This window comes from Ursus arctos, unplaced genomic scaffold (assembly GCF_023065955.2).
Source record: "Ursus arctos isolate Adak ecotype North America unplaced genomic scaffold, UrsArc2.0 scaffold_3, whole genome shotgun sequence".
Classification (NCBI taxonomy): domain Eukaryota; kingdom Metazoa; phylum Chordata; class Mammalia; order Carnivora; family Ursidae; genus Ursus; species Ursus arctos.
In genome coordinates, this window is record NW_026622985.1 from 89835461 (window position 1) to 89860529 (window position 25069).

Sequence of the window (25069 nt, forward strand, 5' to 3'; positions counted from 1 at the left end):
CTCACTTTCTAATAAATAAATCTTTAAAAAAGACACACCAAAACTCCAGCACATTCTTGGGCTCTGCATACTGAGCAGCTGACCCGGCAGGTGTGGTGTGATGCTGACGTGCGGTGAGGATGGAGGCTGGCCGGGGTCGACGGGCTGGAGCTTGACCCGTGGGGAGAGAACCCCAGAGACCACAATGGCTGGAATGATTAGTGTCAGAACTTCGCAAACCTACTCTGAGTTCTGACAAACCTGAGTTTTTGTTTAGCTTATCTGGATAGTAAAAACCAACCAACCAAGCAAGCTAGTGATGAGGTGGTAAGTTTTATGGTATGTAAATTATACTTCAGTACAGGTCTTAATGTAAAATACATATATGTGTGTGTAATGTGTATATATATGTCTATATGTGCGTGTGTGTTCAGGATTCAGTTACTAAAAGTGAAGGTCTGTGTATAATAAACAGCTTTAAAACATGAACCTCTGAGGCTAAAGGAGGACAACAGGCTGCGTTAGACAAAACGTAGAGTATTAATGTTAGTTTTCCTGCCCTTATAGAGCAAAGAAGACTTTATGAACATCTGCATCGAACCCGACAGTGTCAGCAAAGGAGACTTCATAACTATAGGGTAAGTGGGCTGGGGTTTGTAGGAAATGTGGGTAGTCTGTATTCTAGCACATACTATCTGGGATCCCCATCAAGTCTTAGAGACCCAACGGAATACTTGTGTGGTTTGGGGACTACGTAGCCTCTTTCTTCCAAGTGTCTGGGTTGACATGTAGAACGTACCTCTCCTACTTTGGCCTTCCCGGTTCATTTTGGGAAAATCAGAGTGGGGGGCAGGCTGCCTTTCCAGTGAGATGAAGGATTCGTGGGAGCAGGGCCCAGTGTCCAGAACTTGGGCTGCAGGGTCAGAGTTGCTGGCTACAAATCTCAGTCCCACCGTGTCCTGGCCTCACGACTTGGACAGATCCGTTAACTTCTCTGGGTCCTTTTCTCGGTGTGTGGCTCGGAATCCTAGACTCACATCTAACTACGCCAGGATTGTTCTTGAGTCTAGACTGGGAGGACGTGTGGGAAGTCTCGTGGTGAAGCACTTCACCGTAGTGGTTGCTGTTCCTGTCAGCCCACCTCGCCTCCTTCAGGGCGGTGATGGAGAACCTGAAACGGTATGGGGTACTTCGCACAGTCTCCAGGCTTCTCCCCTTTTCCACTGGAAAAGGTCCTCCAGGCCCATCTAATCCGTTAAGCCCGACCTCTGCCGAGTTTCATTGGTTAAGAATGCTCGAGAGCCCCCACCCGGCTCCCGCAGGGGCCTGGAGCCCACACGTTGCCATGCCAACTGGTGACCTGCTCAGCCGCGGGGTTTTGTGCTTTGTCTCCGAGCTCCCTCTCGCGCCCGTGTAAGGAGTAGACATTCGGGCCGCGGCAGCCGGTCTCCATGGCTACTCCCTTCTCCGCGCCCGCCAGCCGCAGAGTGTCTTTCATGGCTTTGTGGTGTTCTTGCCTTGGTACAAATTCTTCACATGCTGAATAGTGATGCTGCGGCCTTTGATTTCCTAGCCGAGTCTGTAGTGGAAGGAAGAAAGGGAAAGCCTTTCCCTTCTAGAGAGTGTCCAGAGCCTCACACTGTCTTAATTGAGAGTCTGGCCCACGGGGCGAGCTGTACTCAAATCTCCTTGGTAATACTGACATCCAAAAATAGAGCGGAAAACCGATTATATTGCCTGAGGTCGGTGAGGGCGTTGTTTTGCATTACGGCCGGCATCATCTTCAGCAGGAACAGGGTTTCCTTTGGTCTCTACGGGAAGTGAGATAAGTAAGGTCTGTTTCCTCTGGGTATTGGAATAGAACAGTGTGAGGTTGCTCTAGAAAACTCTGAAGCTTCCGTACTAAAGGATTAATGTTATCATTTAATGATAAAGAATGGACTAATTTACTGGGATTAGCTTTTACTCTTTGCACTGAGCACAACTGGCTCCCAAGGATATATGGCAGGAGGAGAGTGGGTGTCGTGTGATAGTCTTACTCCAAGGTCAAGATAGTAGTGTGGCAAGCCCACTGTTCATGTGACCATAGAGAATTGTCAAGAACTGGTGGTTGATATACATAGATAAAAGAAATGTCTACTTTAAAATAAAAAATGTTTTCTCCTTCAAGTAATGATAGACTCACAAGTACCAAATAACACAAGTTTAGTACTTTTCCTAAAAAATTGTCATTTCATTCTAATTTTTAAATGTAGGGCTTTTAATAGCCCAAGAATCAGGTACAAGATCACTCAGTCTTAACTTCACACACAGTTCTCTCCAGCAAGTTAACCTTCTCAATCTAGAATAAATCACACTGCTAAGCAAGGATCCTTGTGGGAAAGTTATTCACAAACCCCCTGGTTCAGCACAGCGTGAGTCCGTCTGTGTAAGCTCAACAACGGAACTGGCTGGAACTGGCCGTGCGCTCTCGATGGACGCCCTTGCCAAACGTGCTCTGTGCTCTTTCCTGTCCCGACAGAAGCAAGAAGGTGAGGGACCCCGAGGTGCGCGCGGCCGGCACCGAGTGTCTCCAGGCCAGCCGGTGCACTCTGCTGCTTCCCGAGGTGAGCGGTGCCCGTCCCACAGCTGCGGGGTCGTCTTGGTCCGTCTTCCTTTCCGTGAACAGACCCTCACGTAGGCGCCTGGTATGGGCTGAGCACTTGGCCAGGCTCCGGGTGAGGTTAAGGGATACTTGAAGACATGAGAGGACCCCCTTCTGAGTCCGGCGCTGAGTGGGGGACTCCTGAAGGCTTCCCCCATTTGTAAGGCACGGTTCTGTGAGGTGATCTGTACATCTCCTGAGCCTTTTATTTTTCTGAATGTACATTATGCCGAGGGTACCGTGTTATAACAGAGAATTCTCTAGTTGGCAGATACTCATGGTGGATCCTACCTTCACTTTTTTTTTTTTTTTATATAAAGGACCTGGAAACAGTTTTTGGGATGGCACTGAGTTTTCCTGTATTATAAAATGCCAAGCTTAGAATAACCTATATAAGTGGGGGAAACTTTAGGATTATAATTAAATTCTACCGTTATCCTAGGAGTCATACCTCAGGAAAGAGGTCCCACAGATGGCTTCTGCTGACGCAGGACCATTATCCTACAGCATTCAGAAAGGACTGTCGGTCAAACAAGCTGTCCCCCACAGTGGGTGGCATGTAATTTCAACAGCCAGTGTTGAACTAAACGCATGAATTAGGGAAGGTTTTATAGAATGTGTACCATTAACGTTGCTGTACTTGAGGGACGGAGCTAATCAAGTCCTAAAGAAGAACCACGAACGTAATCCAGGGGACATCCTGGCTTTCCTAAGGCGAGGGCTGAGGAGGTCCTCTGACATTGTTCGTGAGGTCCTGGAAGGTGTGGCAGGACCCGTTTCTCAAAACACTCTCAGAGGTGATAGACGCTACCCCCCCCCCCAAAAAAAACGGAGAATTGGGCTATTTCCAGAAGCAGCAACATGCCCGGCTCAAGGTAAGCAGCCCGAGAGGAAGCTGCTCCCATCTCCTCTTGTCCGCAGGGAACCGGGGGCTCTTTCAGCATCGACAGCGAGGAGTACGAGGCGATGCCAGTGGAGGTGAAGCTGCTCCCCCGGAAGCTGCAGTTCTTCTGCGACCCCAGGAAGCGGGAACAGATGCTGCCGAGCGCGGCCCCGTGAGCCGTCGGGGGAGCCGGCCGCCCCCACCCGCACTTTAGGCCTCCGATGGGACCAGAAGGGACCAGAAGCCTCCCCTGTCCCCGCAGTGTTGTCACAGGATCCCAGGGCCCCTCCACGGCAAGTACGCTGCCCTCGCGGCGCTTCCCCCTGTACTCAGCTTCCCGCATGCTCAGCCTTCGCTGTGACCCTCACTCCCTGCTCCCCAAGAGGCCCACCCGCGCCGGCTGGGGAAGGGCTAGACCTCGTCTGTCCCCACATGTGCAGCCACAGTCCGGGCCTCGCTCCTGGGACTTCCGGGGGGTGGGTGCCTGCCTTGCCCGCTGCTGTCCTTTTTCTCGGCTTCTCCATGGGTGCTCTACCCTCTGAGCTCAGATTCGAATTAAGCTTGTTTCAGTTCTACCCTCGATCCAAAAATAGGGGAGGTGTTTCCCTCTTCAGCCATGGCTGAAAAAGACTGTAAAAGGCTAGTTTGCATTATTTTTTAAAGTAGTGCTTAACTACGGGTTTACACGAGAACCACCGGGGGTGCATGTTGAAAACTGACCCACTTGGGGCCCACCCCAAACCCAGTCACTCAGTCTGGGGAGGCAGCCCAGGAATCAGCATTTTTAAAAGGCAGGCACCCTCCCCCAGGTGCTTCTCCTCCAAGAGGTCCCCCACCCTCACCTGTTCAGCGTTGTAAAGCACACCCCCCACTATTATGCTCATGCACCCCTCAGAAGTATTTTGAAAGATCATGTATCTCATTTTCTAGATACCAACGTAAGAGTTGCCAAAGTGTGTGTTTCCTGGTGTCATGTAAATATTGATTATTTTAAAATAAACTGTTATGTCACTCTTTTAAACATAGTTGGTGCAATTTAAATGTACAGCAGTTTGACACTCATCCTCCATTTACAAAAATAAACCAATAGGCTCTTTGGTATTTCCATTCCACCTTCAGCGAAGAATGCTGTCATAATGTAATCTATTTTCAGGCCTGCAATTTTATCATCACTTGCCCTATTTTCTTGCCAACAAAAAATATAAATGGAAATAATTTTTTAGTGTTAACTCAGTACAGGATTAACTGTTATAATTACTGCAAAACAAAACAACTGATAAAAACAATACTGCAAATTTTTGATAATTAAAAACTAATACTTTAGTAGAATGCTCTTTACCCTAATGAGTTCAAGAATGTTATTTACAGCTAAGATTAAAAGAGAACTCAACACCATTTATATTCCTTGTTTCGTTTTTTTACAGATCTAAGCACCTAAATTACACAATTCGAAAGTCATACAGTTCTTTGAACTTAGTAGCGTGATTAGCTCTTCCTTTAGTTTGTTGAAAGCACAGAACTAGAAAGTACCTGATTTGCCAAGGATTTGTAACCCAGGTTTTCTAATCATTCGTTTTTAATACTCCCGCCAGGATTGTCCTGTGTGTGGTTGCCCCTGAGGTTTCCATACTCCAGAAGGCAGTGCCCAGAATGGAGGAGATGTGAGCCTTTTTGTAAAGAGGGAGCATGGGGGAAATGGGAAGCAGAACTCACAGGCCTTGGCCAGCGGCTCATTCCCCAGGCAGGTCAGTTTTCAGACCGAACGTATACCCGTGTCCATGAATCGCTCGGAGAGTGAAAACCAACGCCTAAAAGGATCATAAAGCAGCTACGAAACGCGTATGAGGAAAGATCACAAAAACCAAGGCTTACCTGTTCAGCTCTGTTCTTCAGGGGTGTGAGAAGCTGGGCTTTGCTGCCCCGAAACAGGTGTATGCGGTGCACCCCTCCCTGGTGGGCACGGAGGGCCAAGTCTCTGCGATCGGTGGTAAGAGCGGCACCGGCGCTGCCTGCTTCTGATCCGCGCGGTGAGATAATGGGACAGAGGACCGGGGAAGGATCGTGCAGAGATTAATATTATTTTTATTCCTTTTGATATCTGCGATCCCTGGTGGGACTTTTGCTTTCTTGCTTCAGGCTATTTCCTGTAAGAACACGGTTTCCTTACCGTTTACGGCCTCCTCCTTGCCACCGTCCTGGTGCATGGCGTCCACGGGAAGGACACCCCCCCCGAGCAGCTCTGAGCGCGCCTTGCCAGCCTCCTCTGTGCCCAAACCTTTTGCGAGGCTTTACTCAAGAGCTAGGGTGATTGCTAACAAAAGCCCAGCAGCTGTTTTCTATACACAAGCCGTTTGCTGAGCGCACCGCTGTCGTTAGGACCTTCCGATGCTTTCTTTAGGCACGCAAGGCCTTCCCCCAGTTGTCACCCCAGCCCTAGGAAGGAGGGGGACGTCAGACGGGCGGTCACGGACCTTGGAAAGGAGGAACCCGGCTTTGAACACAAGAGCCAATGTTAGGAAGCTACCCTGTACTGCCTTAAAAGAACTCCCCAAAAGGTGAAAAATGACATAGAACTTGAGCGTGCGGCTGCGGGCGTGCAGTGTCGCTCTCCCGCGCGGCGCCGTCAGGCCCGGCTCTGGTTCCGTTACGTGGAGGTGGTTTACGCCGACCACGGCCTCTCGGAGGACAGGCACCGGCCTCGCCCGCGGGCTCCGTCGTCCCCGTGAGGTCCAAGTTCAGGTTCTGCTCCTACACCAGGCCGCCCCTCCTTCCTACCACAAACCCCGTGTCGGGCCGGGGAAGGACTGCAGCACACACACTCGTGTTAAAATGTGAATTTTAATTGTAAAAACTGTACTCTGTAAATATAGTTATAGCAACCTCTCTGCACACAGCTTGGCTCGGATAGATACAGATAGGACATACACGGCTGTTACTGGTACCGCGGAACCAAAGCTGTTAAACATTTACTCCCAGTGGCAGGATTAACCCCAACTTTCTTTAGGCCGTTAAATTCTTACCATTCCAAACAACATAGCCATGTGCGCTAGCATTCAGGGTAGAATGATCAACTGTCTTACTAATTTCATACTATGAGGTAAAGAATTTAAACAAAAATAGATTCAGTGTCTCTTATTGCTCTAACTCTTATGCTGGGGTATTAATCAAAAATGGGGGTTTGACACTTAAGGCGACAGGGAGGCTATGCTGATCCTAACTGGGGGAAAATAGGAAAACCATTTTTCCAACGCTACAACCATGCCTTTTTCAGAAAAGGTTTATTTCTCAGACCTACAACAAAAAAAATTTTGGCCAACAAGCTTGGGTAAAAGGAAGTTAATTTTGCTTTCCTGTACTCTGTACCCCTAAAGTCTCCTACCCAGTCTGTTCAAAAGCACAGCATCCACACCCCTCCTATGAGGGTCTTTGCGGGCGTTCTGTAAAACCATTCCTGATGCCGCCTTCACAAGTTTTGGCTACTTTTATCTTCGCTTGATTTGGCCTAACGAAGTTTTCACTCCAATGTCAATGAAATGTGTTTGCAACCAGCTAACTCGGTGACCACTGTGTGGGTTTTTCCTTTTGTGGATCATCCCTGGCTAATTTCTAAGGTCCTAACCTACTCCTGTGTTCCCCACCTGTCCTCAAAAAAGCAGAGTAAATGTATCGTTAGTCTAAACCTGCATTCTACAACGAACGTAAGTAATCATACCTGTCCTTCTACCGTGGTAAGTAAATAAATTTTCTGAATTTAGGTTAGGATTCTGCTAACAGCCTATGTTATGCTAAACTTCTAGAATAACTCTAAAGGGTTTTATTTCCCCATCATCATTTATAAGCACTAGAAAATTCTTACTTTCTAAATGTGCAGTTTCATCCAACTGGCCCTGTATTCCGGCTCCAGAAAAGAATGAAAGTGCCAAGTTATAAAACCACACTGCTCCAGCAAGAGGCTCACTAGTCAGCATCATCACGTTTACACGCTTCGTACAAGAATTTTCCTTAAGGTCGAGGACCGTGTCATCCTCCCCAGGACCATGACATTCATCTCCTAGAGAGTGTGGTTAAGACTTCACAGCACCATCTCCTTATTCACGCTCAAAAAATTAATAAAACTTTTATGGGGTCTCAGTTGCTTCGAAATTACAAAACTTCACATTTCTTCAAGGCTTATAGTTTTGAAATTTCCTTCCATTTCAACATCTGCACACTCCACTCATCACATCGATAGAAAAATAAACTCCCATTTCTTATAAGACAAACATTAATTCACAGTTAGTCTTTCTCCCAACACTCGGGGCCCTAGCAGCTCCTGGGAACAGAGGCGTAGGAGTCTTACAATGGAATACCCACAACCCACCACTCAGGAGTAAGACGAACCCTCCACTCCTTCCTCTGCCCCTACCTGAATCAGCAAAGCGTTTTCCTGAAATGAGAAGGGACGGCTCGGGCCAGCGGAGGGAGGCCTCTGGCTCTTGAGGAGCCAGAGGGCATGAAGAACGCCCGAAAGGTGCGGTGGGAAGATCCTCGGGCTGGACGTCCCAGATTCCGAGCCCGCGAGCGAGGAACCCGACAGGGAGGTGAAAGCCCCGTGTGACACGTTGGTCCCCAGGTTGACTTTCTTGCCTATTTCAGAATGGATGCCCTAACGAAGCGAAGTTCACAGTCAAGCTGACCATTGCTTTAGGATTTATTCAGCGTCCTCCCACCCCCTTAGCTCTGCAAGTCTGATCTGTACAGGGACTTGGAGAACATCTCAATCCATTCCCTGGGCTATCTAGTTTGAGAAAAAAGAAAAAAATAAGGTCCCTGAGGTCCCTGCCTCTTCCCAGAGGGCTGCTGTCCTACCATTAGAAGTTTAATTCGTGACTGCCCTTTATACAACTTTTCCTAAAGGCCTCAGGTTAAAGGTGAAGAATCTCATCTTTTTATTGTGTTGGAAAGGCTTTCGGTGTATCAAGACAGATAGCAAGGTCATCCTCATAGCCACCAGCATGAAAAACAGCCACTCAGCTAGGATTTGTCTTTACCTGTATCTTCTCGCTAAAATACCAGGTAGTTATGCTGACAGATGAGTCTGCACAGGTGGTATGTAGAATGGTCTGTGCCCTCTGCTACCCTGAAAATTCCCATCTTGATGTTCACGTGGAACAAAACAAGGTCAGTTCTAGATGCAAATTCTGGGCTAAATGATTTCTATCATGATCAATGAATTCAGCACCCGTTCCCTGGCCAAACGGAAGAAGAGCTGCCAGGCTGGGTACAGCTCGGGGCGGAGGGGGGGGCAGCGGTGGGGGGCAAGTGCCTTGGAGTTCACAGCAGTCCTGACCCAGGACTGCACGAGGCCCCAGGGGGCGCCCTGGGACATATCTACCCCAGGCCCAAGGCGTGCTTCGTGCCTGATTAAAGCCATCATCAATGCTAAACCAACTGTTCGGCCCACCCTTCTGGTTCTCACAGGAGATAAATCCTACCGTTTCTGACTCCTAAAGAGAACCCTACGCGAGAGCACAACTGGACACTTTCTCCAAGGCTGAATGTTACCATCTGCCAAGCCTGCAGCACTGAAAACAACCCACTTTAACAGGCCCCTGTCACACTCTGCTAGACATCAATAAACCCTAAGCCCAGATTCCTGGCCCCGTAAGGCATCTTGCCACCTGGCTTCTGTCGGACTCGATTCAGGAATGACAGCAGCCCAGCTGTCTCAGGTCAGCAGTGTTTCCAGGTGAGCACATGGCTCATGGCCTTAGATCGGCTTTGAGGTCTCGGGAGGACCAAGCCGGCGGGGGGGGGGGGGGGGGGGGTGACAACAGTCCAAAGGTGACCTCAGAAACAAGAGGCTCCATATCACAATCCAGACAAGAGACCAAGAGACACTCGGGGGTTGAAGAACAGTGACCAAGGGGGGCACAGAGCCAACGGGCATGCTGCTCGGCCAGCCAGAGGCTGTGCGGCGCCGGACTTCCGGCCCAGAAGGAAGCTGCAAGGGAAGGACCAAGTCCTTGCGTTCTCTCTTAAAAGGGATACAGGGTGGGTGGGGGAGAAGGTCTGTTTTAGGGTCAGCTGAGCCCAGGCTCGCTTGTACACGCCCTCCACGCCCATCCCCCTTCCCGAGTGTCAGAGGACCGCAGAGAGAGGCCACTCGGCCGCCTGGAAGAGTGTGGAGCTGAAAGGAGCCTGGAGCCCCACCCCCCTTTCAAAGGAAAATACCGGAACCTCATTTTCACCTTATGACCTGTACACGAGCACTTGCGAGCATGGCGTTACAATGCCACAGAAACACCAGTGTCTGCGTGCAGGAAGGCACGGGCGCAGACGTCCTTAAACACGTCATCCTCCAACAAACCCCTCAGGTCCCGAGGAAGAGGGCCTATGTCCACCGAGAGATTCCGACCTTTCCTGTCACCCCTACCCCTGCTTCAGACACACCACCCCCTAACTTCGAAAACCTTGAGCCTTTGGACACCACGAAAAGCAACCATTACTTGACCCAGGTCAGAAAGGCCGCTCCTTCCCCAGAGACAAGAGAAGGTTGCTCTTCAAGGAAAGAAGTGGCGAAACTTCGTTTGTAAACATATATGTTACTGAAATGATGGCTAAACCCACACTGCGGAGGAGAAGAGAATATTAGTTGCACAGTTACATTTCAATGCCCAAACTTATTTATATATTTACATCAAAGATACCACTTTGATTAACCAATATGCATTTGCATTTGTACATGTGAATTTCTCTAGTCTTGAATCCTGTTATCAAGGAGCTACAGTGAAAATATCTCTGAGTAAAGCAATGAGCCCTAAAAAGCTAGTCTTGACATAAGATGTGTGATCCATCCATTTGAAAGTTCTTTCTCTGCTGTGTTAGCCTGGCTGGAACCAGGTCACAGACATGGATACGTGGATGGCTAGGCCGATGACACAGCCAGGCAAGAAGGTCGAAAGGCAAGAAACTGTCACCAACAACCCAGGAGCCCAAGTCAAAATCCTAAACCATGGCCAAAAGACCTAAACTCTACTCACAAGAGCTGGGTTCCAACAACTACTGTCTCGTCGAAGTTGGCATCCCTGGAATGCCCGGCCGAAGAGGACAGGCAGGGACCGATAGGAATCATCTCAGACCAAAACCTGTCCGGGGAATGCAGGTGAACTCATCACGGACACTCAGGGGTCCCGACGCGTCCCTAGGCGAAGGCACTGTCAAATTCGCACTCTTCACACAGGTGTTAGGCTCCGGCCCCACCTACATTGCTCAAGGAATGTCATCTCTGCGGAAGAGAAATTTGTGAGGGCTCCCAACGGTACACAGTCTTGCTCCAAACTCGGGGTGACCAGCTCAGATCCTTGCTTGATTACGGAACCCCCAGTGACTCTCCACTTGATCCAGAGGCTCTGCTAGTGATGTGTCCAGAGAACTTGCAGATGGAGAAACGTCTTCTCTGTCCTGTTTGAACCCCAACTGCTCTACCTTTGGGGGCAACAAACATTACTCTAAAAATACCTAAATCACCCCAAAAGGATGTTAGCCCTTCAAGGAAACTAAATTGTAAAATGAATTTGCTCGGAGGCTCCAGGGCCATCCCTAGAGGAGGGGGGATTCAGGGAAAGAAGGGCTATCACGTGGGGTGGCCACCATTAATTTACGCCGAGGAAAGCTTCAAGGCTGCCTTCTACAATTTTAGTTTCCAGCTGGCTGGTAAGAAACTTCTTCCTGTCATTTTGTCCCTAGAGAAGCTCATCCTTAGGGACAGAAACATCCTTTTGTTCCTCTTTTGAGGTCTCTACTCACATGAACAGAGAAGACACAGATTTGCCCTAGTGAACAGGAAAAGGGATTTGATCCCAACACTGGATTCCCAGAACGGAGAAGAACCTTGAAGGGTTGTGAGGTCTAGCTTCCACCTCTAGGAGATGCACTCCCAAGGCCACGTGGGACAGCTCTCTCATTCTCCAGTACCTCAAGGGATGAAAATCTGGGAGACTTTCTGAAAAGTCCACCCCCGTGTTTCCAGAGCTCGGCCGCTCCTAGTAACAGACGGCCTTCACCATATCCCCTCAAGTCACTCAACAAGGAGATGAGAGGATCTGCTCTGATCACCAAACGAGGCAGCAGTTCGGGGAGAAAGCGGTAGATTCCGACATCGTACCAACGCAGGACATAAAACCAAGGTGGTCTCGTCTTACCACTAGGGAGGAAGGGAAGAAAGGAGACTGCGACAATCACATTTGTTGGAAAGTAGAAACCATAATCCTTTGCGTCAACTTAAAAAAAAATGAGGTCTTCCGGGGCCCGGCGTGAAATACCCACGTGAGAGAGGCTCGCCAGCCTTGGCTCACGCTTCCTACGGGCAACAGGGGTTGTCGATGACCAACATGACGTCGATGCCGTAGGCCTCCAGCAGGTCCGTCAGAAAGCTCCGGTCTCCTTGGGGGTCTAGGCCCATGCCGCGGGCATGCTCAGCGGTCAGCGTTTTATCTTGACTGGCGGACACCTCCAGCAAAGTCTGAAATATCCGGTTGTTTTGCTCTAGGAAAAACCTGCATTCACCAGATAAGACACAGAGAAGGGAGGGCAGAAAAGACCAAAAAAAAAAAAAAAAAAAAAGTCACCCAGATAATCCACACGTGAGGAACCAAAACTACATCGCTTTAAGATGCTTTTAAATGGCTTCAAACTCAGAAAGATCCCTGAAAATAAGGAAACAGGATCAAAGTTCAAGGGTTATTAAAGCGACACCAAGTTTAGCAAAGAAGCCAATGGACATTAATCACGATATGATTGGCAAAGTCTTTGAGCAAGTGATGGCCTGGCTGCCAAAACCCCACGTTCCTGCGGAAGGTTACTGTGGGTACTGTGTTCCCGTGGCCTGTGTGCCTCCGCCTCTCAGTCGTAAGGGGAAGAGAAGGAAAAAACAAAACCCCCGAAACCCCCTGATGATGACATTCTGAGGTCAAGACTGAAGGTGAGAAACCAAAATTCACCTTCAAAGCCGGGACAGGCCACTGGAGTCAGCAGCAGGGGTGAGCCTTAATGGGGACAGCCTGAGCCACCAGGCCCCTGCCTGAAGCACCGGCCCCCCAGCCTGAGCCCCCACAGAGCATTCCAGGCTGCTGCCGGCCATCCACACAGCAGAGGCGGAGCTCAGGAGCTGGGGCAGGCATGGGGAGGTTTCACCGCCAGCAAGGCTGGGAGAGAGGGGTGACGGGGACATGGAAGCCTAGTTGTAGGCCCCACAGCTCCCCGTCATCCTTGGGTATTTGTTTTCCTTTGATTGGTCGGGGGGGGGGGGGGTTATACCCAGCATGATTCGAATGTCACGGGTTTGTGGTACTGCGTAAATACACGAGCCACATTCAGGAAAGGCATTCACTGTCACGACTTTTTAGCACCCCCTCCCCCCCACCCCCGCCCTGCTGATGGCATCTCAGGGCTCATGGTGGACTCTGTACAGAGCCCAGCTCTCAGTGGACCCAGACGCAATAAAGGACATCCCTGGGCCGACGATGACATGGGAGGGGTCGAGGCCCAAAGCGGTCGGTGCTCCGGAATCCTCAGGAAAACCCCGCCAGCGGCGCCCGGGCTGACTTACAGCACGAAGAGGTCCTCCTCGCAAGGGTTGTAGTCTTCTTCCAGCTCCTGGGAGTACAGCAGCATCTGCCTGTGGTGAGGGAGGCCACTGTCACGCCCCGGTGCCGCTACAGGGCCCCCGACACCGGCCGGTCACCGGTCAGACACCTGCAGGGCCGCCCGCCCCTCCCGGGAAGAGCAGCCCCAGCGCCCGGCCCCAAAGCCCGGGGAGACGGACAGCAAAGGAATAAACGGGGCTTGCGGTCCAAGCCCTGGGGTCCAGGGCCAGTTCCGGCCTTGCGTCATCTCAGGTAAGTGGCGATCTTTCTTAAATGCCCATCGAACAGGGATGACGGTGAGGATATCATTCATGTGCCAGGACAACCAAACTTCGAGACTTCCGCGCGATAACGCACCAGCACGCTGGCAATGCTGCGCTCTCCCTCGGGTCGCACAGCCGCCGAGGCCCGTCCGAAAGAAGCCACCCCACGTGTACGTGCCACCCTGTTCGCAGGACGAGGCGCTGGGAGCCCGGCTTTGTCACCTGCAGACTTGCCACCCCCCAGCAGCCTGCGGCCGGCAGAACACAGCACGACGGAGGCGTGGGCAGGACGGGCCGCGGACAGAGCCCCCGCCGTCCTGAAAGGGCAGCGCCCCCAGCCCGCGCGGCCGGGACTCCGCTACCTCTGCTCGTTGAGCCGCCGGTACTTCTCGCGGTCGGCGCTGTTGATCTTCAGCAGGGGCTGCAGGTGGTCGTGGTGCGTCTTCACGTTCTGGTTGTCCACGTAGACATCATACAGCTCCCGCTTCTCCTCGAAAATCTTCTCGGTGGTGCCTGGGACGGCCAAGTTCAGGGCATGGGACCCTGGAGGCCGTCACCCAAAGGCACCCGCCCGACCCCGCCAAGGACACGAGGGGTCCGGGGGGCCCCGTGTCTGCGAGCAGGAGGGCCCTGGGGGGCCAGAAGGCCAGAGCCTGGCTTCCAGCAGGGCTGTCATAGGGATTGGGGCCAGGAGGTGTGGGCAGGGCACGGGGAGGGCCCCGTACTCACAGGCCACATAGGACACCTCTACCTCCAGGCTCTCGATGTCAGCCACGTTCACATAGAAGAAAGGCTTGGACTCGGGAATGGTGCCCCCGATGCCAGGCAGGGAGACGTTGGCCAGACAGCAGCAGCAGTACACTGTGGGCCAGGCGAGGGCACGGAGGAAGAGGCGGTGAGAGAGGAAGAGTGTGCCTCTCCTCCCTCACAGCCTGCGGCCCCCTCCTCCGAGCAGCCAGCCTCCAAGGACGCTGTGGAGGCTCTGCTCCGTGCTGTCCTACAGCCTGAGTCACCACGGGGCTCTGGCATTCTGAGGGGACGGGCAGGGCCACGAGCCTTTCGGGTGCCACAGCAGAACCCGATCTCAAGTGACACCAACGGTGCCTTACCACAGCAAACAGACAGTGTCCAGTCTTCACCCCACGAGGTCTTGCTTGGGATCTGGCGCTGCTGACCTTCCCCTCTCTCACAACTCCTGGCTGTGGTAACCCCCGCATCTCCCAGTTCCCTCCCTTGTTCTGACTGCCCCAGCTCAGTCACCCGGTCGGCCCCTTTGTTGCTTCACTTCCTGTGCCTGCATCACCTCTCCTCACTCACGCTCTCCCCGAGGGACGCCACCCATCCTGCGGTCACCGGCACTCTCTATGCCACTCTCAAACCTTTATCTCCAGCCTGACTTTCCCCCAACGTCCTGCCCCAACCACACTGGTGCCTGGTGTCCACAAGGCCAACACTTTCACCCCACCCCCCTACTCCTCCTGGAGCCCCACCTGGTGGCCCCACCGTCCTCGTCATCCTAGACCCTTCCTCCATTACCTCACACACATCAGAACCTTACAACCCAAATCACACGCCAACGTTTGCCAGGTTTACCTCCTCCGTGTATCAGAATCCACCTTCTCTCACCATCAATTCTCTCTCACCAGACTACGGACGCGTTCCCCAACCCACCCTCTGCTCGGCCACCAGAGCCCATTCTAGAACACAAGCCCAACCCTGGCATTCCCAGGCGGAAAACCTGGGACCCTCTTGGGACAGCCCAAACTCTTCTGAACTTGGTCAATTATGCAAAGACTCGAGCAGTTTCTGTTCCAGGAAACCTAGGAAAGAAAACCCAGCGTCGGCTTCTAGTTACCTCTGTAGCACACGACACCCACAGGAGGGGGAGAAAATATCAAAATGCGCTTTCGCAGTAAGGCAAATTTCCACAGGATGAGGATCTGTTCTCCGAAGAACTTGATAAACTGAGACATGCAGCCAGCTGGGTGTGTGATCTGAAAAAAATAAAGGGGAGGAAGAGAGGAGCCTGTTTAAAATGTGAAAAACGATTCAGTACAGCTCTGTGTAGATACCACCCCCCCAAACTCCAGCGAACAGCCAACAGAGGCACGATGGGATGGCTACTTCTACGCAAAACAGTATTGTTCACTTTAAAGTCTCACTTTTAAACGAGATTGCGATACTCCGAGAGCTCCCCGGATACAATGAAATGAGGTCTGAGTTTAGGGATCATTAAGTACTTTACTCAGGAGAGAGAGGCACACAAGAAACAAAGCAGAACATAACTTTTGAAAAGTCAGAAAGAAAAGCTTCTGCAGTGACATTACACCCTCAACGAGGACATCCAACTCAAAACCATTACTGAGCCCTGGAAGGGGTGAGGTGATGAGCTCCCCAAGCGTACGGACAGCTACCCTGTGGAGTGTCTGCCCAGAGTCTCCTCGCCCAGGAACTGCTGCATGTGGGTCCAGCCCCTTCCTTACTGCCAAGTGCAAACAGCCTGTCGCCCCCGAGGGCTGCTCCTAGGAGCCCTGAGCCAGGAAGACCCCAGGAGGTCTGACCCCAGGAAAGCTGAATTCCAATCCCGGCTCTGCCATTTCCTAATGGGAGGCCTTGGGAACGTCAGCCGTTTCCTGTTCATTCTCCTGATCTGTGAAATGGGGAGACCATGCTGCCCCTCACATGGCTCTCAGAACCACCTGAGAAAAACACATGAAATGCTCTGCGCGCGGACGCTGATGAAATAGGGGGTCTTCAAGCTCTGTCCCTCGGGAGTGCTTTTGGAAGGTCACTTCCCGGCTCGTCTCAGAAGCAATAGCGCTCACCACCACTGGGGGGCGCTGGCGAGAGCACTGCTGAGGCGCTGCGCCCACACCGAGGCCAGTGCGGGGCTTGTCCCTGGGAGCCTGGCAACCCGCAGCAGGAACCTCCCTTTCCAGGGCGGGCGTGGTCCCCCGCACCTGCGCCTTTCACTTGCCCCCCCTTCCCCCAAACTGGCATAGAGGCTGCCTGCCCTCCGCTGAGGGTCCCTGTCCCGTCCCGTCCCTCCCTCCCCCCGCCGTGCCTACCCCTCTCCCGGATCTCCAGGAGAAGAGGTGCTGAACCACCAGTCTGGTCAGATTCCTCCAAACCCAATCTTTCACAAAAGTACTCAAGCAACGAGACAGGAAAGGGAGCCCAGGCCCTGCGCCCCCCCACCCCGCCCCCCTCTGGTGATCCTCAAGCCCTGAGCACGTTCTTCTACTGCATGAAGGCCTGACAGTGTTTTGCCCAGATGTGTCCCCACCTAGGATCCCAGAATAAATGATCAATCCTTAATTCTGGTCTTACTTGCTCATGCATTCATGGATGCACTCGGACAGGAAATATTTCTCACGTGCTAACTTTGCGCCAAGCACTGTGCTAAGCGGGCTCGGTCCAACAATGAACTTTGAAAGGCCCAGCCGTTGCCCCTCATACAGTGCAGAGACTACGGGGAGAAGCAGGTACACAAGCGATCAAATCCCAGCCTGAGAGCTGATGGGAGGGGGCACGGGCTGCAGGAGCGCACAGGACGTGCCTGACCTAAGTCCCGGAAGACTTCCTGGAAGCAGCATGTCTCAGCTTGGACATGAAGGGCAAACTGGACTGAAGGTGTTCTTGGTGGAAGAACCAACGTGTGCAAAGGCCCCGGAGACAAGAGACAACAGGTCACTTCCTGGGAACTGCCAGTAGCTGGGGCATTGGGCCAGGGCTATGTTAGGGCAACGCGGGAAGGGTTACATTGAGGGACGTTTCTCCTGCTTTCACCTAAATCCATTTCCCCCCTCTGGGCCTCGTTTTGCTGTAGCTTTTATAGGAAACTCTTTTCCTGACTTACGCAGCTCCTGCCCTCACGTTTTCCCTCCGACCTTCCGGGGGATGTACTCCAGGCTCTCTTCACTCCCTAGCCGTGGCCGGCGACCCTCGGGCTCTCTCTCCATCCCTCGCCTCCCCTCCATCCTCTACCACAGGCCCAGGGATTCCATCTGCTCCTGGGGCTCAGTCCCTACTCTCTGTCCCTCTTCCCCACTTCCCAAAGCAGGGCATCTACCAGGCACTGCCGGGCCCCTCAGAGAGGCCTCGAGCCTTCCTTCCTCCCTTGCCAGGGATTTTTGTCTCTGCAACCGTCTCAGATCTGACCCTGACTTTAAAAACTTATTTTAAACTTTTCTTCATGTGTGTGTTCGCTCTGTAAAAATTCACTGAAGTCTGTATGTATGGGGTTTTTTTAACTTGTGGCTACAAAATATTCTGTTTCAAGAGAAAGCTTCCGTAGAAATTTCTTTATATGTACATATATGTGATAATCCATAAACGACCAGTGAAATCATATATACACCATTGTTTCAAGTGCTGTCATTTTTCTCCTGGTCCTTTCCTTTTTTGTACCTATAAGCACTGTCCCTCCAGGTCTCATCTCACCCCCAGGCAATCTATGTACTAGTAGTAAGCTAGTATCCGCCCACGCACTGTCCATGCTGACGTCTGCGTGTACGTAGCGATACTGCACCCGAGGCTGTGATTATCTTACAAAAGTGCGTGATCATGTCACATAGAGTTTTCTGCACTTTGCTGTTCTCACACCAAAACGCTTCCTGGCAGACCCCCCACGTCAACTACGTACGCTCTAATTCATTATTTTTAATGGCTGTACAATACATGGGGCATTCTCATTTTCTAGCACTCTACACACTGTGGACTTACACAGTCTTATATAGACAGCACTGTACTCTGGTGGCTTATAGAGGGCAGATCCGAGGAGTGGGATTGCTAAGGCAAAGGGTACATGTATTTTTCATAAGTACTAACAAGTTGTTTGGTAAAAAGATCATTCACATTTCCATCTGCAACCTGTCAACGTACCCTTTGCCCCGCATCAACTAGAGTTTGTCATGTAAATGAGCTGCCCTCAATGGAGCAAAAGCAAAGGCCATTTTACTTTCTCTCCTCTTGGTCCCCCCCTTCATGGGCTGTTGGGGAGAGGAATCCAGGGACACCTTGATCAGATGCTGGTCACCTCTCTGTGGGCTTGAGATAGCATGGCAGCAATGTGAGAAGGAAAAAATGGCTCAGGGTTAGGAGTGGTGAGGAAAAGATCAGGGTTTAGTCAGTACAGACCCAGAATCACCTTAATGACCCTCTGACCATCTCTTAACTACTGCCTCTCAGGGCATGCCATGGCGTGGGGCAATCTTTAAACGACGTTCCCTGGATTCCCATGGCAGCTGGCTTCCTGTTATATTCCTCCCCTGGGATGCAATGACTGGGGGGGCTGGAAGGCAGAAGGAAGGGAGTGGTGCATGTGGTAGGCAGCCTCTACAAGGGCCCTCAATGATCCCCCCTTCTTGGTATTTATAGCCTTATGTAATCCCCTCTCCCGAGTAACTTGCTTTCGCCAACAGAACATGGCAACTTCACTGGGCTGTCGCTTCTAATTAGGTCACAAAGGATTTCGATTTCCACCTTGCTAGAAGACTTTTTCACTCACTGACTTTGATGAAGCAAGCCACCATGTTGGAGAGACCCACCCGGCTACGGACTGAGGACAACAAAGAGGCAGTGGTACTGAAGGCCTTAGTCCACTAGCCCTCAAGGAAACCAATCCTCCAACAACCGCAGGAGCTCGGAGGCGGATATTTCCCCAGTCGAGCCTTCAGATGAGACCCCACCTCTGGCTGATACCTTGACTATAGTCTCATGGGAGACCACGAAGCAGAGGACCCAGCCAGAACACGCCTGAATTCTTGGCTCACAGAAACCACAAGATAATAAATTTGTACTATTTTAAACCATTAATTTTGGGGTACTTTGTAGCGCAGCAGGAGATAACTAACAAGGTGGGAGCTGTCTCTGGTTACAGATATCTACATTCCCTTGCTCCCTTTTTGCTCCTTCAGTCTTCTAATGCCTAGATTATGGATTCCCTGTATTAAAGTATCTTGGAATATCTCCCATAGCTTATGTTTTCCTGGCAAGACCCTAACTGGTACTTATTGGGTTCGAATTCCATGGCCTAGTGTTTAAGGTTTTCTACAATTTGATTCCAACCTCTTTTTCCAATCGTTTCTCTCCTGGTCAGTTGACACAGAAATTCAATCCCAGTCAAGCTACAGGCAGACCTGCACTGCACTTTATTGGGCTTTGCAGATACTGCCTTTTTTATAAACTGAGAGTCTGTGGCAATCTTTCATGGAGCCAGTCTATTGGTGCCATTTTTCCAACAGCAGGTGCTCACGTCGCACCTCTGTGTCGCATTTTAGTGATTCTTACAATTTTTCAAAATGTTCATTATTAGTGGGGCGCACGGGTGGCTCAGTCGGTTAAGCATCCGACTGTTGGCTCCGGCTCAGGTCATGATCCCAGGGTCGTGAGATCGAGCCCTGTGTCAGGCTCCGCGCTCAGCACAGAGCCTGCTTGAGATTCCCTCCCGCTCCATCCCTCCCACTCATGCTCTAGAATAAATACATCTTTAAAAAATTTTTTTCATTATATTTATTATGGTCATCTGTGATCAGTGATTTATGACCCACTGAAAGCACAGAGGATGATTAGCATTTTTTAGCAATAAAGTATTATCTCATTAAGGTACGTACATTGTTTTTTGAGACGTAGTGTTACTGCACACTTAATAAACTACAACACAGTGTAAACCTAACGTCTGTACGCACTGGGAAACCAAAAATCGTATCTGACTCGCTTTACTGCAATATTCGCTCTACTGTGGCGGTCCGGAGCCGAACCCGCCGTATCTCCAAGGCATGCCTGGGGCCTGCTCTGTGCCCTGAACCTGCCTTGTGCTTTCTCCTACCCACATCTACGAAGGTGGTGGGGTAAGGAGCACGCGCTGGCTTTGGCTCACTGTGTTCAAATCCTGCCTCCATCTCCTATTAGCTGTAAGGCCTTACGTGAGTCACTGAACCTTTACAGACCTCAGCTGGTTTACTTGGAAAACAGGGATGAAACAATCATTCACTTAAAAAACAAAACAAAACAAAACAAAACAAAAAACCATGCTGCCACAGGTATTGATAAATAGCGACAGAACGCCCACATTCGGAGAAAGTCATGGACCATGGCTGCCAGGAGCCTTCCCGCAGTCTGGACTCAGCATCCCTCACTTCTCACCCAGCCAAATACTTCAGGGGCCAACTCTTCTTCCAAGATGCCTTTCCAGAATTTTCCCGTAAACCCCTGGCATAATACCTCCACCAGGGAGCCCCGCTTCCCCTGCGGTAGCTTGTGACCACCTACGGGGGAGGGAGAAGGAAGAGTTCCGTGTCCCTACTCCTCTCCGCACCCTCCCACCACCCCACGCCTGTGAACTGTAAATGGACGCTTTCTAGCGCACAGGCAAAGGACTTCGGAACAAACGTGCAATAACGTTGTATCGGGAATATGTAACTATGAAATCATACATCTATTCATCAAATTCTTCATCTTTCCTCTTTTCAGTTCGAGTGTCTGGTTTTAAAATATCTAAGCCAACAGCAGAGTCAAACCCGCCTTTTCCCTGCTAGGAGTCGGCCGGCCTATCGTCACACGTGGCTTGTACCGCGGTTACAGCAGCGCCTAGAAAGCATATTGTTGCCTTGTGTTTTAAAGGAACCCAAATGCTTGGGTCAGAAACCTATCAAAACCAGACTTTGGGCATAAGCCCAGGACAGAAATTCCTGATGAGTTAGAAAAAATAATCAACAATCCCTAGCAGACACGAGCCCAGGACGGTGTGAGCCCACGGCGAGCCCTACCTTCATCTCGGGGTACATGTATCGGTGGATGGACGGCAGCCAGTAGACAGGGGGCAGGCTGCCGCCTCTCCCCGGACCGGCATGGAGCACCCCTTTCTTGTCCTCGTAGAATGCAGCCAGGTGAGAGTAATGTCCCGGCGTCTCCAACTGGTGTCTGCAAACACACACACACGGTGAGAACAGCTCCGGCCCCGGCTCTGCCACCCACTCCCCTCGTCCCAACGGCTAGAACGCTTAGGAACCAAGGGAGGAGCTGAAAGGACCCCCGTTTTGAGGTTGCCTAGGGTGCCTAGTTCGGTGTCACGGAAGATCCCTACGGAAGCTCGGGTGTGGGGTCTGAGTCTCCCTGACGCCATGGGACACATTCTGCTCCTCACGGGAAACTCACAGGAGGAACACGCTGTGACTGACGTCTACTGTTCCCGAGCCAGGGGCGCTCAAGAGCGCATGCCTCTTGCCAGAGAAGGCGGCGACAGGGACAGCTCGCAAGAGCACCCATCCCCTGCTCAAAGCTGCTCGCCTGAGAAGCCATGCTTGTTTGCTTCGTGACAGAGGACTCAGAAGCAGCTTACCCCTCAGTGTCTCAAATAAAGGAAAACCATTATTACTGGATGTCACCAGGCCTCATACTTTCTCAGCGTCAAGTCATAAAGTAATAAAAAACCCAGAATCTCTTCTTTTCCCACCCCAACTGCTTGGGCCTGCCGAGACTGGGTAGTGGGGAGCCCTGTCAACTGTCCCCAAAACCGACAAAGCCACATTGAATCCCTGGACCAACTGGACAATGGAGAATCCCGCCTTCAAGCCAAGCACAGGAGTGCTGTGGGTACTGTGAGGCACCATGTTGAACGGGGATGCGATGGGCTGAACTGTCCCCCTCCACTCTCCTCCAGAAAAAAGATGTGCTGGAGTCCTAACCCTCAGTACCAAAGAATGCAACCCTCTTTGGAGACAGCGTCTTTACAGAGATAAATTCAAGTGAGGTCCCTGGGTGCATCCTAATCTGAAAGGACAGATGACCTTATCAGAAGGGGGAAATGTGGACACACTGAGATGCACACAAGGAGAATGTCACGTGAGGATAAAGGCAGAGGCCAAGAGGGATGCATCTGTAAGCCAAGGAACACCGAAGATCGCCAGCAAACCACCAGAAGCCAGGAGAGGGGCAAAGAGCAGATTCTCCCTCACGGCCACGGAAGGAACCAACCCTACCGATGCCCTGACTTCAGACTTCCCGCCTCCAGAACCATGACAGCAACCATTCTATTGCTTTAAGTCCCCCAGTTTGGGATACTCTTTTAGGATAGCCGTAGGAAACAAATATGGGGGAAATACAAGGCATTACAACCCTTTTAGTCTTATTTTCTTGGTGCCCTACAATATCCGTCATATCGCAACAATCAAGAATCAAAATACAGCTAATCACGGTTGACCGTGAACAACGAGGACCGCACTGGGCAAGCGCCCCAATCCGTCGGCGTTGGCTCACCCCAAACTCGGACAGAAACTGCTCAGAGTCAAGATTCTCAGAGTCCAGCCAGGAGCCAACTGTCCCCAAACCGCCTCTTCTCCAGAGTGACTCCCAGCTCCCGATGCCAAGGTGACACCGCCCCTCCGCATGGTGAGATCTCCAGCAAGTTACCAAACTGTCCAAAATTCACTCTTTCCCCCTTCGCCTTCAAATAGAGATACTAGTACCACCTCAATAGTCTTCTGAGGGGCAAATGAAATGAAGTAGAAAGAGTGCGTCACACAGTCCGTGTCCCATTTCGGTCACTCACAAACTTGAGGCTCCTTCCTCCCCAGCTATCCTGCAGCGTCTAGCCAGGTGCACGGTGAGGGCCCAAAACACAGGGTAAAGGGGGAGATTCAGGCCAAGCCCCTGGAAGAGATCTTAGGGCAAATTCATATTTAAAAAAAAAAAAAAAACACATCAATTCCATCTTAAAAAATTATTACTAAGTTCCTCTCAGGGTGGAGGCTCTCTAATTTGGGGGGTTCCTATACATTCTAAGCTTTGGACAGGAAGGCAGTCACGTGATATAACAATAAATGCCTATGAGAGGTGGGGGCTTACAATCCTTTCTTTCACTCTTACTTGGGCACTCCGTGGGAAACTCGTGGTGGCTCGGCGGTGTTTAATTAATTCTGAGACGATGGCAGATTTCAGAGAATCTTCAAGGACATGTGTCCAACTGATGAAAATTTGCTTAACACAAAATAATGCAAAGATGATTAAGTTCAAAGGTGTTTTCACTGGGATGTAATTTCCCTAAAAGAACAGTGAGAATCCGTTTACCGTATTTTCAATACTGTGTTTTCTGCACTCAAGTGGGCTGTATCAAGGTGACTTTCTGTGATACTCTTTCATTTTCCAGGTTGTGGATTGGCTGCTCAATTGTCTTCTCTGTTTGACTACCTTAAAACGCTCTACTTGCACTGAGTTTCTAAAGAAAAGCTCACTAAGTTAGAGAACCTTAGACAGAAAGCTAGTTTCAGGACCCTGTCCTCTGACCGTCTCAGATATCACTGACCGACAGAACGGAACAAGGCACTAATATGGAAGACAGACTATGAGCACGGACTTAAATAGAAACTGGCAGTTCCAGATCAACGTTAAACAACGGTTGTATGAGAGCCTCAAAATGTGAACACACTGGAGATCTTTGCATTAAACAACACTGATGATCAAGCCATGATACCAAGACGACCCAAAGGTATTGAAGCAAGCTTGAGAGCCGCAAGGGGTGTTGAACTTCGAAGATGTGCAAAAGGGGACCTTCCAGGTGATTGTCTATAAGGATGCCTAGACAAGGAGGTACCACACGGAAACGCAGGCCGAGCCATCTATGGAAAGTGTCTAAGAGACGTGATGTGGTAAAAACCAGAGAACGATGCGCACAATATATACTACTGATCTGAAGCCTCAGGCAGGCTTCTGGGTCAGACTGAGGGTTCCCCTGCGGGACCAGAGACACCGGGGCTCTCCTTAAGCCCAAGCCCTTTCACAGATAAAGCATAAGCTTACGTGACCACACAAACGCCCACTACGGCTAACCCCGCCTTCCCGAAGCTACACGCCCCAGCAATAAGGCATCCAATGTCAGGGTCAGGGATGCCTCTTGCCTCTTGTTACCCTTCATCACTCTTCTGGTTTTGCAAGTACAAAAAGCAGGCATCCCCTTTAACTGCTGGTATAGGTACAAAATGGTACCACTCTTCTGAAGGGTCACTTGCAATTTGTATAAAATAGTACACGGCGTGTACTTTCTGACCCGGTGACTCCGTTTCTAGGAGTGTGGGCCCAACAACCGTATCTGGAAATGAACAATCATTTACCTACAGTGATGCTCGTGTTTACAGGGGCGAAATATAAAAAACAGCCTAAAGGAGCGACTGGGTGCCTCAGTCGGTTAAGCGTCTGCCTTCGGTTCAGGTCATGATCTCAGGGTCCTGGGATCGAGTTCCACATCGGGCTCCCTGCTCAGCGGGGAATCTGCTTCTCCCTCTCCTCCTGGCTTGTGCTTTCTCTTGCTATCTCTGTCACTATTTCTCTCTCAAATAAATAAAATCTCTTTAAAAAAAAAAAAAGACACCTAAAAGTCCAAGAGCAGTGATACAGTTATATTACACATGATATTCATGGAAAGGTTAACATACCAACTCAGACATTTTAGATGCTGAATGACCTTGATATTCTTTCTTGTAATTGTGTATGTATATATTTATATATAGGAAAAAGACTAGAAGGATATAAATGTTAATAGCAGATACGGCTGGCTAGTGGGGTCACGTTCTTTTCTTTTTTTTTTTTTAAAGATTTTATTTATTTATTTGACAGAGATAGAGACAGCCAGCGAGAGAGGGAACACAAGCAGGGGGAGTGGAAGAGGAAGAAGCAGGCT

General features: G+C 50.7%; 2 protein-coding genes across 5 annotated transcripts in view; one reads left to right on the plus strand and one right to left on the minus strand.

Annotated features, from left to right (window-relative positions):
* The window catches only part of AGK (acylglycerol kinase), a 112584-nt gene extending 107683 nt beyond the window's left edge, over nucleotides 1-4901 (plus strand). For all 3 annotated transcript variants that reach the window (XM_057304194.1, XM_026512335.4, XM_026512327.4), the window contains 3 exons: nucleotides 547-617; nucleotides 2501-2585; nucleotides 3545-4901. In XM_057304194.1, the coding sequence (XP_057160177.1) occupies nucleotides 547-617; nucleotides 2501-2585; nucleotides 3545-3682 (294 nt within the window). In that variant the 3' untranslated portion in view covers nucleotides 3683-4901. The remainder of the gene's footprint in view (nucleotides 1-546; nucleotides 618-2500; nucleotides 2586-3544) is intronic.
* A 1424-nt stretch (nucleotides 4902-6325) lies between these two features.
* Nucleotides 6326-25069, minus strand: part of DENND11 (DENN domain containing 11) — a 42248-nt gene continuing 23504 nt past the window's right edge. The window contains exons 4-10 of one of the 2 annotated variants that reach the window (XM_044388789.3): nucleotides 21165-21318; nucleotides 15251-15389; nucleotides 14125-14256; nucleotides 13758-13908; nucleotides 13096-13164; nucleotides 11814-12043; nucleotides 6326-11691 (exon numbers count right to left, since the gene is read on the minus strand). In XM_044388789.3, coding sequence (XP_044244724.2) covers nucleotides 11848-12043; nucleotides 13096-13164; nucleotides 13758-13908; nucleotides 14125-14256; nucleotides 15251-15389; nucleotides 21165-21318 — 841 coding nt within the window. In that variant the 3' untranslated portion in view covers nucleotides 6326-11691; nucleotides 11814-11847. Of the gene's footprint in view, nucleotides 12044-13095; nucleotides 13165-13757; nucleotides 13909-14124; nucleotides 14257-15250; nucleotides 15390-21164; nucleotides 21319-25069 lie in introns of both variants that reach the window. The other variant, XM_026512347.4, reaches the window with a different exon arrangement.